General features: G+C 39.1%; 1 protein-coding gene across 2 annotated transcripts in view; it reads right to left on the bottom strand.

The window, feature by feature from the left end:
* ST8SIA1 (ST8 alpha-N-acetyl-neuraminide alpha-2,8-sialyltransferase 1) overlaps positions 1-17,703 on the bottom strand; it is a 152,495-nt gene that overhangs the window by 35,284 nt on the left and 99,508 nt on the right. For both annotated transcript variants that reach the window (XM_080661271.1, XM_080661272.1), the window contains one exon: positions 14,055-14,147. In XM_080661271.1, coding sequence (XP_080517397.1) covers positions 14,055-14,147 — 93 coding nt within the window. The remainder of the gene's footprint in view (positions 1-14,054; positions 14,148-17,703) is intronic.

Genomic DNA, 17,703 nt, shown 5'->3' with positions numbered 1-17,703 from the left:
TATCTCCACATTCCCAATTGCCCTTGGTAAATAGAGGCAATAACCATGGGATAAAGTCTCTTCCACTTGTATGAGAAAGACATCCAGGCTCGACTGGATACTAGAAACCTCAAATAAATATCAGGGTTTCGTAACAAGCTCACCCAGTGAATCAAAAGCTACAGGCTTACAAATTTTAAAAGGTTAACTCCGCCATGATTTATACTGCATTTGTTCTGAGAGTTTTTTTTATTTCCTAATTCATGTCAACCTTTAAAAAAAAAAATAACCAAGTTTTCCCTGCTAAGCATTCCACTAATATTGTTTTGAAATATCTGTTACTAAAACATTCATCTCCTCAGCTTAAGATAAGAAATGCATTTTAACTGACATCCAAAAAAATCACTAAATTTCCTTTTATAAGACAATTTAAACCAGAAATTTGGTTTGGAAATTTTTAAATATATCTATTTACTTATTCATTCCATAAACATATACTGTGGAGATAGACTTAATTGACATCTTTAGAACATTCCACAGAATATACATTCTTCTCCAGCACACATGGAACATTTTCAAGGATAGACCACATATTAGGACACAGGCAAAGTCTCTTCAAATTCAAGAAGATAGAAATCATATCAAGCATCTTCTCAGATCACAATGGCATAAAACTGGAAATCAACTACAATAAAAACAATCCAAAGAAATCAAACACTTGGAGACTAAATAGCATGCTATTAAACAATGACTGGGTTACCAGAGAGATCAAAGAAGAAATAAAAAACATCATGGCAACAAATGACAATGAAAACACAACAATCCAAAATCTATGGGACACAGCAAAAGCAGTCTTGAGAGGGAAGTTCATAGCTCTACAAGCCTACTGCAAAAAAACAAGAGACAATGGTAATAAATTATCTAACCCTACAACTCAAAGAGTTAGAACGAGAGCAACAAGAAAAGCCCAATGTAAGCAGAAGGAAGGAAATAATAATGATCAGAGCAGAGATAAATGACATAGAGACCAAAGAAACAATACAAAAGATCAACAAAACCAAGAGTTGGTTCTTTGAAAGGATAAACAAGATTGATGAACCTCTAGCCAGGCTCACCAAGAAGCAAAGAGAGAGGACCCAAATAAACAAAATCAGAAATGAAAGAGGAGAAATAACAACAGACCCCACAGAAATACAAAGGATTGTTAAAAAAATATTATGAACAACTCTATTCCAACAAACTAGACAACCTGGAGGAAATAAACATATTCCTAGAAAAATACAACCTTCCAAAACTCCATCAGGAAGAATCTAAACAGCTCAATAGGCCAATAACTATTGAAGAAGTCATTAAAAAGCTTCCAGCAAATAAAAGCCCGGGCCAGATGGCTACACAGGGGAGTTTTACCAAACATTCAAAGAAGAACTAAAACCTATCCTCCTCAGACTATTACAAAAAATTCAACAGGAAGGAACACTTCCAAGCTCCTTCTATGAAGCCAGCATCACTCTAATACCAAAACCAGATAAAGACAACACAATGAAAGAGAATTACAGGCCAATATCCCTCATGAACATAGATGCCAAAATCCTCAACAAAATTCTAGCAAATCGGATCCAGCAGTACATCAGAAAGATCGTACACCATGAACAAGTAGGGTTTATCCCAGGGATGCAAGGATGGTACAATATCCACAAATCAATAAACGTGATACATCACATAAACAAATTGAGAGATAAAAATCACATAGTCATATCAATTGATGTAGAAAAAGCACTTGACAAAATCCAACACCCTTTCTTGATAAAAACTTTCAGCAAGGTGGGAATAGAAGGATCATACCTCAACATAATAAAAGCCATATATGACAAACACACAGCCAACATCATACTCAATGGACAAAAACTAAAACCATTTCCCCTAAGAACAGGAACAAGACAGGGATGCCCGCTTTCACCACTCCTGTTCAACATAGTACTGGAAGTACTAGCCATTGCAATTAGACAAGAAGAAGAAATAAAAGGCATCCAAATTGGAGAAGAAGAAGAATTAAAAGGCATCCAAATTGGAGAAGTAAAGCTGTCCTTATTCGCAGATGACATGATTCTGTACATAGAAAATGCTAAAGACTCCATCAAAAAATTATTAGACTTAATAAATGAATTCAGCAATGTAGTAGGATACAAAATTAACACCAAGAAATCTATGGCATTTCTATACACCAACAGTGAACTTACAGAAAAGGAGACTAAGAAAACAATCCCATTTACCATCGCACCAAAAAAATTAAGATACCTAGGAATAAACTTAACTAAGAAGGTAAAAGACCTCTACTCAGAAAACTATAAGACATTGAAAAAAGAGATAGAGGAAGACATAAATAGATGGAAGAGCATACCGTGTTCATGGATTGGTAGAATCAACATCATTAAAATATCCATACTACCCAAAGCAATCTATAGATTCAATGCACTCCCCATTAAAATACCAACGGCATATTTCACAGACCTAGAAAGAACTCTCCAAAAATTCATCTGGAATAAAAAAAGACCCTGAATAGCCACAGCAATCCTGAGAAAGAAGGACAAAGTAGGAGGAATCTCAATACCAGATTTCAAGCTGTATTACAAAGCCACTGTTCTCAAAACAGCCTGGTACTGGCACAAGAACAGGCATATAGACCAATGGAATAGAATAGAGAACCCAGATATCGACCCAAACCACTATCCCCAATTAATATTTGACAAAGGAGGCATGAACATACAATGGAGTCAAGAGAGTCTCTTCAATAAATGGTGTTGGGAAAATTGGACAGATACATGCAAAAAAATGAAACTAGACCACCAACTTACACCATACACAAAAATAAACTCAAAATGGATAAAGGACTTAAACATAAGATGGGAAACCATAAAAATACTAGAGGAATCCACAGGCAGAGAAATCTCAGACATATGCCGAAGCAATTTCTTCACTGATACCTCTCCTAGGGCAATGGAAACTAAAAAGAAAATAAACAAATGGGACTACATCAAAATAAAAAGGTTTTGCATAGCAAAAGAAACCATCAACAAAACAACAAGAAAGCCCACTGTATGGGAGAGCATATTTGCAAATGTTATCACTGATAAAGGTTTAATCTCCAACATCTATAAGGAACTTATACTACTTAATAAAAGGAAAATAAATGATCCAATAAAAAAAATGGGCAACTGACCTAAATAGAATCTTTTCGAAAGAAGACAGAAGGAAGGCCAAGAGACATATGAAAACATGGTCAAAGTCACTAATTATCCGAGAGATGCAAATCAAAACGACAACGTGGTACCATCTCACACCTGTCAGAATGGCTATCATCAACAAATCAACAAAGGACAAGTGCTGGTGAGGATGTGCAGAAAAAGGAACCCTCGTGCACTGCTGGTGGGAATGCAGACTGGTGCAGCCACTGTGGAGAACAGTATGGAGTTTCCTCAAAACACTAAAAATGGAACTCCCATTTGACCCAGTAATCCCACTCCTAGGAATATATCTTAAGAAACTAGAAACACCAATCAGAAAGGATATATGCACCCCTATGTTCATAGCAGCACAATTTACAATAGCTAAGATTTGGAAACAGCCTAGGTGCCCGTCAGCAGATGACTGGATCAGAAAACTATGGTACATCTACACAATGGAATACTATGCTGCCATAAAAAAGAAGGAATTCTTACCATTTGCAGCAACCTGGATGGAACTGGAGAGCATTATGCTAAGTGAAATAAGCCAGTCAATGAAAGAAAAATACCACGTGATCTCACTCATTTGTGGATAATAAAGCACATTATAAACTGATGAACAAAAAGATAGATACAGAGGCGGTAAAGCATTAAACAGACTGTCAAATTACAGTGGGAAGGTTAGGGAGAGGTGGGGGAGATAAGAGATCAACCGAAGGACTTGTATGCATGTATATAAGCATAACCAATGGACACAAGACATTGGGGGGTGAGGGCTTGTATGGGAGTGGGGTGGGGGGGGCAATGGGAAGATATGTACACATGTAATACCTTAATAAAAAAATATATATATGTGAAAAAAAATACTGTGCATGTCCTGTGTGCCAAACAACTTGCTGGGACCTCAAGGGCACAGGTAAGAGATTCTTACCCCAAGCTGCTCACACGCATACTATTTTCTCTAATATGCCTGTATAGAAACACACACCTTCAGAATCCTGCTGCTCTGTTTTAGTGGCTACAAATAACAATCTTTCCCAAGTTAGAGCCTTCATATTTAAAAATGAATTCTTAATGTCATGATAGGTCAACTTAGTTCAAGTTTTTATCTTTTTACAATCATTTGTCCAAATATGTATAGAACTGCTGTAATAAGAAAAATGGCTACTGAGGTTTCAACTCTATTGCAAATTGAGAAATAAGCTTTGAGAATTCTGATTTCTTCTTTTAGATCATGCTATCATATAATGACTCAGTCTCGGCCAATCAACTTTAAACCTTTTTTGTATAATTAAAGATGCTTACATGCACATCCATGAAAATTTTGCATAAATTGTAGAAGGGGTTCAAGGAAGTCCTAAAGCCCCTTAGGTAGACCCCAAGAGCTTGGCAATGTCTACTGACTGTGAGTAACTAGTGTGTGAGTCACGTTTTACTCAACTTTGCATTCCCTGTTCCAGAGCAGATTTCAAAAGGTATTAGTTGAAGGAGTGTTTCTGCATCTTGGTTCTTGTGACACTTGAATCTTAATCTCCCTCTTCCCCCAGGAATTTCCAAGTCTTCCACTTCTACATAGATACTTTTCTAAAACATCTGCTGGGGACTAATCTGACAGTCTAAACAGCTTTCTCTTTTCCAAACTCTACTTTCATAATTTTCCCTTTTCCACTTTACAAAATAAAAGCATACCTCTTATTATCCCAAATACTACAAGGATGCATTTCCCCAGAGTGTAAAAACCACCAGACCACCAAACAAAAAAAATATTTCCAAGATACATAGCTCCTGAGGCAGTGTCCCCGAGAGAAAGCAAAAACATCTTTAAAAAAATAAGAAACAGAAAGAGGCTGTGCCTTATTTTATTCAGGGGACCAACTCTTGGCAATTTCCTTACTTTATTTATAGAGTCAATAATTAGAGTTCAAAAATGAGATGATTATATGGGGTTACATTTTAGCATGTACTTGAATTAAAAAGTAGTCTGCCTTTCCTGACACAAAGTCAACTCAACTTACTGAATCAATTTGACAAAGATTACTGACATTGCTACGAGGATATGGAACATCAGAAGAGTTAAATCTGTATTTCTCAGATTTGACAGTATATATTTAAAGCCTATGCACAGTATATAATGCCCTGAACATGCATTCTTGCCAGCAATTTATCTTTTTTTTTAAACTTTTTATTTTTTTAAATATATTTTATTGATTTTCTTACAGAGCGGAAGGGAGAGGGATAGAAAGTTTGAAACATCGATGAGATAGAAACATTGATCAGCTGCCTCCTGCACACTCCCTTCTGGGGATGTGCCTGCAACCAAGGTACATGCCCTTGACCGGAATCGAACCTGGGACCCTTGAGTCTGCAGGCCGACGCTCTATCCACCGAGCCAAACCAGTTAGGTCACCAGCAATTTATATTTGTAGCCAAAAAATCAGGTGATTTAAAAATGATCAATGAAATAAAGATGGATTTAAAACATTCTTGTAAGGCATATTTGAACAAAAATGTTTAAAACCCATTAGGTTAGTTGGTATGTTGATAAAGTGTAACCGTATGCATGGATCCTTGCTGCCATCCACCTGCAAAACCCAGTGAAGAAAGGAAGAGGACAATAGTAACTGAACATCCAAAAAAGAACTCTCCAGCTATATTAGAACAGCCTCTCTCCTCCCAGCCCATAAAAATGCTATCAGAGCCTTTTCTCATCTTGTGTCGCAGGCATCCTAACTGATCTTTTTGTTCTGGGTACTGTCAAGGAGAACACATTTTACACCCATTGAATAACAACTTACTGAGATGATATACCTCATGTTAAGTGTTGCTACCACACCACATACACATACACACAAACAAGGGTACAAGGAAACTTTTGGAGGTGATGGATATATTTATTACCGTAATTGTGGACAGTATCACAGGTGTATACATGGGCCCAAACTCATCAAAGTGTATACATTAAACATGTGCAGTTTTTTTGAATATCAATTATACCTCAATACAGCTGTTTTTCAAAAAATAAGAATGCATTTAAACAGGTATCCTAACAAAAGTGATAGTAATTTCTGTTAAATTCATCAAGAAATATTAAGTTCTCTAACCTTATTTTTTGTACCATAATCTTATGGCCTCATATATATTTAATTTTTCTCAAGCCTATTTTATCTTTTTTTAAATATGTTTTTATTTATTTTAGAGAGAGGGGAAAGGAAGGGATAGAGAGATAGAAACTTTGATGACAGAGAAACATCAATTGGCTGCCTCCCACAGGAACCCACTGGGGATCGAGCCTGCAACCCAGGCATGTGCCCTGACTGGGAATCGAACCATGACCTCGTAGGTCAACGCTCAACCACTGAGTCACCCCGGCTGGGCAAGCCTGTTTTATCTTGATACTGATATTTTTTAAAGAGAATTTTGTAGTGAAAACTCGTAGTGCTTATAAATCTCAGTGGAGTATTTTTTATAAGAATCAAGGCTTTGGAGGACAGCTGAAAATTAGTGGACCTAGCATTTCCACTGCACAGCTTTGCCCAATGAGTTTAATTTTCAGTCACATGAAAGCGCAAGACACTGCCAACATCTTGGGTTTGGACAGCTTTGAGAGAAGACTGTACAAGACATGAATAAAAAACTTGCCCAGTCCAGTACTCTCCTTCCCCTTGGAAGGACCACGGCTGTTCTTCATAGTTTTACTTGCTCTGTATGTGTCCCTACACCATACTGTTAGTTTTATTTTTACCTTTATATGAAGTTCTACTGTATTTTGTATGACTCACTTTTTTTTTCTCTCAACATTAAGTCTGTGAATTTCATCCATTTTATTATGGGTAGTTGTATAGTTCATTGCTATAAAGTATTCTGTTATGTAAAGATTTTCCTATTTATTCATTCTATCACTAATGCACAGCGGTAGAATCAACTATTTTATTTATTTATTTATTTTAATCCTCACTCGAGAATATGCTCACTGACTTTAGAGAAAGGGAGATGAGAGACACACAGAGAGAGAAACATCAATGTGAGAGAGAAACATCAATTGGTTGCCTTTCATACATGACCCAACCAGGACCGAACCTCAATCCAGGCATGTGCCCTGCCTGGGAATTGAACCCGTGAGTGGGACAACACTCCAAAAACTGAGCCACACTGGTAAGTGTTGTAATTATTTTAGATTTTAACTACTATAAACAATTATTATGCACTTCTCCCTTATAGTTACTGTTGTTTTTCTCTAGGGTATATTCCTAGGAATGGAACTGCTAAGGTATGGGGTATGTATATCTTCAACTCCACTAGATAATGTCAAAATGCATTCCAAAGTGGTTGTAACTATATTCACTCCAACTAGCATATATGATACTGTCTGTTGCTTCCTCACCAACAGCTGAAACAATTGCTGCCAACCTGATGGATATGGAATAATGCCTCATTAGAATATTTATTTGCATTTGTCTGAATATTAATGAGGTTGAGCATATATTCATTCATTTACTTGTTATTTAGACTAGCACTCTGAAGTCTGGTTCTGACATATTTTATTGGGATTTCTGTTGTTAATATTAATTTCTTTCTAAATTAAATATGAGTTATTCATATATTCTGAATGCAAGTCCTTTGTTAGTTGTCATCTTCTATAATGTGGTTGTACTTGCTCTGCTTTTAGAATGTCTTCTTAGGAATAAAAGTTCCTTATTTTAATAAATGAAACTTATCAGTATTTTCCTTTCAATTAGCGCTATTTATTTAAGAAATTACAAGGCCTGTTCTGTTTCCTACAAGATTTCCTTTGCTTTTCAAGTTTAGGTCTCCACTATCTAGAAACAATGCTTTGTATAAGTTATGAGGTAGAAATATAATTTCATTTGTTCCAAATAGACACCTAACTGTCTTAACATCATTTTGAAAAGTTTTTCCTTTTCTCATTGATCTACAATATTACCTCTGTCATATATTAAGAGTCTCTATGCATGTGGATCTGATTAAGGGGCCCCTGTTCTGTTTAACTGATCAGTTTGTTTATCTCTGCACCAATATCACATTGTCTTAATTATAATAGCTATATATAGGTACTGGATTATAATATCTGATAGAGCAACTTCTCCAACCATTTTTTTCTTCAAGAGCTTCTTTGATATTCTTGGCTCTGCATTTCAACTTGTCAAGTTATACACACACGACAGTATTGAGGTTGTTATTGGAATTTCAATGAATCTATAGACCAATTTTGATAGGACTGATGCCTTTACAATACTGAGTCTTTTAGTCATGGATATGGTATATCCATACATTTAGTCAGGTTGTCTGAAATGTCTCAATAAAATTCCAAAATATTTCCATAGAATGCTTGCTTTTTTGTTTGTTAAGTACATCGTATTACTTGATGCTATTGTAATGGTATATCATTTCCTTATTTCACAAAATAGAATAGTTATATTCATTTTGATTTTTTTAAAATATATTTTATTGATATTTTACAGAGAGGAAGGGAGAGGGATAGAGAGCTAGAAACATCAATGAGAGAGAAACATCGATCAGCTACCTCCTGCACACCCCCTACTGGGGATGTGCCCGCAACCAAGGTACATGCCCTTGACCGGAATCGAACCCGGGACCCTTCAGTCCGCAGGCCGACACTCTATCCACTGAGCCAAACCGGTTTCGGCCATTTTGATTTTTAATCCAAATACCTTGCTACATTGAATACATTTTTTAAGTGAAAAAGAATTTCACTTTCCAAAATAACTTGTCCCTTATGAAAACTCAATTGTTTCCTTGTACAATGCATGGATCACCTGGAAAGATCACCTGGAGTGATGGTCACTGATTAGGAGCATGGGTTTTGGATTGAGCTATGTCTGGGTGAAGTCCCAGAATGATTACTAGCAACTATGAGTATGAGCAGGTGACTAAACTTACCACATCACATTTCCTTTTTCTGTAAATACATATTTAAAATATTCTACCTATTAGGATTGTTTTGAGGAGTAAATGTTGCAATGTGTATAAGTAGCACATAATCTAGCACATGGAAATGTTGACTAAATGATTAATCATAATGATTTGTAATCATAATGATTCTTACTTGCCTTGTATTAATTGTTTATGTTGAACATAAGTCTTAACCAACAGGTTTATTTTTCCTCTTAAGTATTTGTTTACCCTATCCTTTCTCCTTTACTTTTCATAATTTTTCTCAATAACACAATCTCTCTCTCTCTCCTTTCATCTTGCTCTAAATATTCTTGTTCACTTTCCTTTTAAAGTCTTCCCCTCAACTCCACATATGCAGTTAGGGAAACAGAATCTTTTACCCTTGGATGTCTCATTTCACTTCACAAGAACATTTATTCCTTCTTAAAAGTTATTCCCAAATCAAAATAATAGTTAAAGTAATATATTATGGTCATGCAATATGTTTCTATTGGGGGAAACTGAATGAAGAGTACTTAGGAACTTCCCATACTTTTTTGGGAATTTCTTCTGTATCTGTAATTATTTGTAAAAAATACTTCTGTAAGTTCTCTTGCCTTTTTGTTCATTCTCTTGAACCTGGGACAAACTCATCCCAAATTTAAAAACTACACATCCTTGGGATCCCCAGAACCCCAACACACGTAACTGAAGTAAAGAGACACCATCATCACTGGTGATTTTCTGTCATCTTCCTGATCAGACCCCCATGAAAAGTAAATAAATAAATAAATAAACAAACACATTCAAGAGTTGAGTAAGGGTCAATAATTAAACTTTAAGAGACTGATGTTTTATTTTCTCCTTCTACATTAGCTACATCAAAAACAAATCACCCTAAAAAGTATCAAGCTAATTTTTGGTCATTCAATTTATTGATTCACAAATTTGACTGTCATTTTTTATTTTCAGTGACATATTTTTAAAGACTAGTTTATTGGTTTTTAGAGAGAGAAGAAGAGAAAAGGGGAAAGATAGATATAAACATCACTGTGAGAGCATAACATCGATCAGCTGCCTACCAGGATTGAGCCCACAGTCTTGGGCATGTGCCCTGGCCAGAAATCAAACTGGCAATCTTTCAGTGCACAGGACAACACCCAACCAACACCTGAGCCACACCAGCCAGGGCTTCAGTGACATTTTAAAAACTAACTGTCCCATGCTTCCATATTTCCAAATCTCAGAGAGAAAGAATGTTCAGAGATAAAAAATAACACTAATGATAGCTAACACTTATATAGTGTTTACAGTATACCAGGCACTGTTCTAAGCATTATATATAATTAAAATATATAGATACTAGAGGCCTGGTGCATGAAATTCGTGCACGGGGGCGGGAGGGGTGTCCCTCAGCCCAGCCTGCACCCTCTTCAATCTGGGACCCCTCGAGGGATGTCCGGTGGGATCGGGCCTAAACGGGCAGTCGAACATTCCTCTCACAATCCAGGACTGCTGGCTCCCAACTGCTCACCTGCCTGCCTTCCTGATTGCCCCTAACCACTTCTGCCTGCCAGCCTGATCACCCCCTAACCACTCCCCTGCCAGCCTGATTGATGCCTAACTGCTCCCCTGCCAGCCTGTTTGCCCCTAACTGCCCTCCCCTGCAGGCCTGGTCACCCCTAACTGCCCTCCCCTGCAGGCCTGGTCACCCCTAACTGCCCTCCCCTGCAGGCCTGGTCCCCCCAAAATGCCCTCCCCTGCAGGCCTGGTCCCCCCCAACTGCTCTCCCCTGCAGCCCTGGGTCCCTCGCAACTGCCTTTCCCTGCAGGCCTGGTTGCCCACAACTTCCCTCCTCTGCTGGCTTGGTCACCCCTAACTGCCCTCCCCTGCAGGCTTGATCGCCCCCAACTGCCCTCCCTTGCAGGCCTGGTCCCTCCCAACTGCCCTCCCCTGCTGGCCTGATTGCCCACAACTGCCCTCCCCTGCTGGCCATCTTGTGGTGGCCATCTTGTGTCCACATCGGGGCAGGATCTTTGACCACATGGGGGCAGCCATCTTATGTGTTGGAGTGATGGTCAATCTGCATATTACTCTTTTATTAGATAGGATAGAGGCCTGGTGCATGGGTAGGGGTCAGCTGGTTTGTCCTGAAGGGTGTCCCGGATCAGGGTGGGGGTTCCCTTGGGGCATGGGGCAGCCTGGGTGAGGGGCCTGTGGTGGTTTGCAGGCCGGCCATGCCCCCCCGGCGACCCAAGCGGAGGCCCTGGTATCTGGGGTTTATTTATCTTCTACAATTGAAACTTTGTAGCCTGGAGCGGAGCCAAGCCTTCTGCTTGCTCTGTGGTGGCAGCCATTTCTGCTGGGATTTATGTATCTTCTATAATTGAAACTTTGTAGCCTTAAGCGGAGGCCTGGGCCGGCCAGGGCTGCAGAAGCTTGGCTTCCTCCATTGCCGGGGAAACCCAAGCCTCCTGCTCTTTCCACCTCCGTGGCTGCTGCCATTTCTGTTTGGGTTTATGTATCTTCTATCATTGAAACTTTGTAGCCTTGAGTGGAGGCGTAGGCCAGCAAGGGCAGGCAGAAAGCTTTGCTTCCTCCATCGCCGGGGAAAACCCAAGCCTCCCTCCTGCTCTCTGTGGCCGTAGCCATCTTGGTTGGGTTTATTTGCATATTCACTCCTGATTGGCTTGTGGGCATGGCTTGTGGGTGTAGCAGAGTGATGGTTAATTTGCATATTACTCTTTTATTAGATAGGATATATGCACATACACAGATAGGTGGGCCCAAAAAATGTATACACACTTTAATAGCTGATAGCTCAATTTTGAAAATAAAATGTATTTTAATATCCACTGCCTTTATATTTATTCAAAGTGTGTATTTACATTTTGGGGGATGCCCTATATATGCACATATTTACATATAAATACATATGTAGTGTAATTCACTATAATAAAAGTATTATCCCTGCTTTACAAATGAGGAAGCTGATGGAGATACTGTTAAGTAACTTAGCCATGCTCACACAGCCCGTAAGTGGGTGAACAGGGAGTAAACCCAAGTCATCTTAGAATGCAGAATCTTCACCACTAAATTCTCAAGTCTTCCAACTAAAAGAACCTCTCACTAATGTGCTAAGCAACATGAATTTAAAAAGACCCATCTAAGATAAATGTTGGTAAACTGTCTGAATTTAAATGATAAAAATAAGTTTTTAAAAAGTTATCAGTGGAGATAGAAAAGATTTCCCTCGAACAAAAAAAAATAGATTTCTATTAGACTTCTGATTGGCAACACTAGAACCTAAGAAGATAATAAAACAATAACTTCAAAGTTCTGAAGAACATGAAATATCTGAAAAAAATTTACCTAATATTAATTACCATTATTTTTAAATGGGCAGGTTTGGGATGATTTGTTGTTTACCTTCTTTGTACTTTTCTCTTTTGTTTTAAATTCTGATAATGAACATGTCTTTGTTGAAAACAATAAAATTATTGTTATAAAAATAAATATATTCACATGGACTAAATTTTTTAAATATGAAAAATGAAACCATAAATTTACTAGATAAATGCAATATAATACTTTCTCATTGGAGGAGATGTGGATATGAAAGATCACCCAAGGAAAGATTTTTTTTTTATAAGAAGAAAACATAAAGGAAAAGATTAACAAATTATATAAAAAGTGTTAAGCTCTGACAGGACATAAGTTAAAAGATATGTGACAGAGTAAGAGAAAACATATGTTGCATAGTAGCAAACAAAGATTTAATATCTATATTATAAACAGTTCCTCTAATCAAATGGAAAATATTTTAAAAACACAAATAAACAAGAAATACAAATAGGCAATTCATAGAAGTGCTAATAGCCAATACCCACTCAGCCCTTCTTGTATTCAGAAAAGTACATATTAAGTAAGTAAATAATGTACCATTTTTCACCCAACAAACTGGCAAAAATTTAAAGGTTAACAATACATAATTAGGATTAAGAAACAGGCAGTTTTACCCATTACCGAAGAGGAAGTAAATGGTACGTTTGGAAAGGTAATTTCACAATATCCCTCAAAATTAAAAATTATTTGGTTGTATTTATAGACTTCTATTTTATGGGAATACTTACTTAAGAACCAAAACAAGTAGTGCAACAGTGTTTAAAAAGTGACACATAAGTGCTGGCCACTTGCATAGGACTTCCTTGGATGACAAGCACCAGAGCCAGACGTCTGGATATTTCACTCTGAATTGCTAGCTCCCCAAGAGAGTCTAAAGGCAACATCTGACTCCTCTTTTCACAGAGATTGAGTCATTCTCCACAATGAACAGTCCTTGGAGAAACAGCCTACTGATGGGCTTCATCAACTAGAGACTGACATACAGAAGCTCCCAGAGCAGCTGCCAAAATTTCTGGAATCAATACTAGAGCAAGAATTTTCCATTTTGTTTTCCCATATCTGATTGATATAATATAAAATAATATCATCATACACTCCTATACATTCTGACAATATTGTTATTTTTATGCACGCATATGCAGTAGATTGATCATTTTTCTTAATAAAACTGATATTAATTCAGTTCAACAATCAATGCCAATCAATGAATTGGGACCGAAGCCAACAAATTGGAAAGTAGTAGTAATGAGTAAGCAGGATATTGTGTTGCTTCTTTGAGCAAAACAATGGGTCCTCATGTTTTTTTCTACCCTCTCTGAAGGCAAGAAACAGAATCCCTGCAGAAGCATGAAATAGTGTTTGGATTCCCATAATCCTGGCTAGTTTATTTACAATTCCCTTCTTCATCCTTCCTGCCTGTCCAGATGGTGTCCTTCTTTGTTTCCTAAACTGAGTTATGCTCATTCTCTTTAGATGTTTAATACTTCAAAAGCCTTCCTCTCTAGTTCCTCACCAACAGAAGTCATAAATGCTTACCTTTGCCGAATTATGCTGGGGTTAGCTGTCACTAGATGACTTTTGGATCCAACATCTTTAGTGTATTCACTTGACAAGGGAGGAAGATTGCATCTAGGGAAACAAAAACAAACATTTTAGAATGATTTACCTACCTTCAAACTGTCAGTTATCACAACAAATAGAAATTTTACTAAGTCTAGCTCAATTCACAAGTAACTTTTATCACCTCTCCCTTTTAATGGACATCAGATGACTATCAGCGCCTTCAAAACACTGTCATAAAAACTAGTCCTGTTTTAGAAGAAAGAAAACATCAGCTGCAGAAGTAAATGATCTATAAAAGGAAAGAGAAATAACTGGAATGAATTTATTCCACTCAAAGTATTTTTGAGGTGGGAGGACAGGGAGTGTTAGACCTGAAATTGCAGCTCAGGAGAGTGTGGGGCACGAGAGGACACAGGCCCTACACTGTACTCTGCATACCTCTGAACCTCAAGAGACAGGGAGGAATTGTATTTGTTTGTGTTTTTCTCTTTTTTTCCAAATTCTAAATTATAATAGTACATTCAGGGCTAAACCTGCCTTGAATGTACCGTTATAATGTGCTAAATCAATGCAGGTCTCCCTTTTGTGTACGTGACCAATGTATGGGTTGACTACTGATGAAGTCATAGTGATCCGTCATCTAGAGAAATGAAATGATTTTCCACCATCCCAGATCAGCCAAGGAAAAGAATATGTTTTCCTGGTGAAGGAAATAACTCTCTCTCTCTCTCTCTCTCTCTCTCTCTCTCTCTCTCACACACACACACACACACACACACACACACACACACACACACTCTGGTTTGCATTTCGTGGCTATGTCTTGTGAATGTGTACAGTGGAAAATATGGCAATTGCAAATCCAAATCTCATGGCTTTCTGCCAGGGGAAAATTAGACTAGTTAATTCATCTGCCTGGCCTCAGTTTCCCCATTAGACAAATGAAGATAGTGTCTTCCTTTCCAATAAGGTTGTTGTAAAGATTAAAAGGAGAAATATATAAATAGCCCCTGCCTTTATGTCCCACACATAGTAAAAGCTCAAAAATATCACATATCAGAAATAGCATGTCAATGTAATTAAATACACATCTATTACTTATGACAATCTCAAATGAATCTAGTTTCCACTAGGTTTTATTTTATTACTGTGTCCTAGTTTCTCCTCTGCACCCATATCTCTAACCTGACTCCTACCACATCAGGGCATCACTAACTTCTATTACTTCAACAAACTAGAGCATTGTTTGTTTGTAGGTAACGAGGTCTTACAAATATTAATGTCTCTGCAGTTCCCCAACTAATAAACTTTTCCCAAACAAATTTTCCCCAGGACATGGAATTTTCCGGGCACCCACTCAGCTGATCAGCTCGAGTTCCCTGGTGTTGTCTCTTACCCTGTGACTCCTCCTGCATCAGGGCATCTTAGGTGGAAACCTGTCTCAGTTGATTTAGAGTCTTCCTTTCATCTGCTCTTTGGTAATGAGATACTGGTTTTTGTGGCAGCTACCCACAGATTAGTCAGCTAGTCAGTGACTTCTGAGTGTCCACTGAGAACAAACACTGCGGGGAGCCTGGGGGAAGCCAAGTCTCAGAGCCTGCTCTTGAAGCATCTCCAGCCTAGCAGTCACATGACATCCCATGTGGTTTCTGAGGACCCTTATGAGGGAGTGAGCTGATACATTAGAAACCAGGCTCATCCGGCCGTGGGCTGACTGTGGTCTTTTGATTTAATTGATCTTTGCAAACACAGGCTAAAATCTGGACATTTGTCTCTTGAAGAAGCTTTGATCTTGATAGTCCTTCATAACATTTGAAAATCAACCAGTTTACATTAAAACTATAAAATTTGAATATTGCTAAAGAGTGCTGTCAACCTGCCTTGTCATTATTAAATGAAGCAAATACTTTGTTTTTCTGTGTGTTCCTTGTGGGTAGATCCATGCCTCGGATGTCTAGGTTCCTTCGTACCTTCTACCATAGGGTAAACGCTCAAGAGAAACTGAAGGTACTGACTGCCAAATCCTACAGCAGAGGGAAATGCTTAAAGCAATAAAGATAACCTTTTATAAATGCATTCCTATAAAGTAATGAAATTATATTTTCGTGTGAATATCTGCTTTAAGTTCTTCTGGGACAACTTTCTCTTCAAGTGCAATGTCTTTGACACTTCCCTGTAGCTCCTTTCTCAGAAAAAGCACATTATAATTTTAGCTGCTCAACTCCTAAACTGATCATTACAAAGATTTACATAAAAGGCACATTTAAGACAGACAAATTGTTTCTAATAAGGCATAATTGTGTAAAAGTGTTTCAAAATTGGCGTTATTGCTTGTTGTCACAATTAACAGATATTAATGGCTAAAGTGTCTTAGTAACTTGGCTCACGAACCTAAAAGATGTGATCATAGAACTGATGAAAAATGAAATATTCTTTGAATTGGGGAGTGGAGATGAGTGGGGAATAAGGTGGCGAGGAATCTTTAAATTAAAATAAAATAAAAAATCCTAAGGCACGAGAAGTCACGTGAGGACGGAAGAGGGGTCATGTGAAGATTGAATGGAAATGGCCAGGAGTCCCCAGAAGCTGAAGAGGCAGGAAGGACCCTCCCCTGGAGCCCTCCCAGGGAGCACAGCCCCAGACACCCTGATTTCAGATTCTGGCCCCAGAAGGGGAGAGCTTCCTGTTTGTGTAGGCCAGTCTGTAGTCATCTGAGCAGCAGCCCCAGGAAATAGACCCCTCCTTGCCCCTCCTTTTGGGGCTTTGACTGGGTTCTGGGAATAGCTGAGCCCTGTACCCCACCAGGGGAGACCCCCTAGACCTCTCACTGCAGGGGCTCACAGGGAGATTCATCCCCGTGTCTGTGCCTCGGCCTTATCTCCCACTCCCCTAGGGGCTCCTCGGCAGTGACAGTGCAATGGGCACACCAGGGCAGGCTGCTTGGTGGGAAGTACAGGCTACGTGACTCCTCACCACCTTGCCAAGCCCCGTGCTGCAGGATGATGCAGGGTACTCCCCAGCCCCTGACCTCCCAGGCCTTCCCCCTAAGGAATCCAGCCTGGCCCTCTGCTTCCTGGAGCACTTGGGTTGACAGGAGCCAGCAACTGGGTTGTCGTGCCCATGTTCTAGATGCCAAAACTGAGGCTCAGAGAGGGGGAGCAGAGGTCTCTACCCCCAGCCCATCTCCCCCTCAACTCAGCCCAGCTCACAGGCGGTTCCCCCAGCTGCCATGTGTAGGAGGAGGAAGAGGAGGAGGAGGAGGAGGAGGAGGAGGAGGAGGAGGAGGAGGAGGAGGAGGAGGAGGAGATTTCTGAGAAGCAATCCAAAAATACACACCAGCTGGCCCCTCCTTCCTCACTCCTCTCAGCTTCAAAGCCTCCTTTTGTGCAGGTAGGCGGGGCCTCTTCCTGGCCCGGCAGCCAGGAGCAAAGGAGGTCAAGGAGGCAGAGGGTCCAGGTAGTGGGTTATGGGACCCCAACCTCAACCAGCAGATTTCCTGGATCTGGGCTCCATCGCCCTTCCACAGTTCCCAGACCAGGCAGGCTGTTTCCTGCCTCCCTGCCTTCGCACATGCAGTTTCCTCCACCTTGAATGCCCTTCCCCATCCTTCAAATCCAAGCTT

The sequence above is a fragment of the Plecotus auritus genome (genome assembly GCF_963455305.1).
Source record: "Plecotus auritus genome assembly, chromosome: 3".
Taxonomy (NCBI): domain Eukaryota; kingdom Metazoa; phylum Chordata; class Mammalia; order Chiroptera; family Vespertilionidae; genus Plecotus; species Plecotus auritus.
The sequence above is the reverse complement of the archived record's forward strand: the minus strand, read 5'-3'. Positions and strand labels throughout refer to the sequence as shown.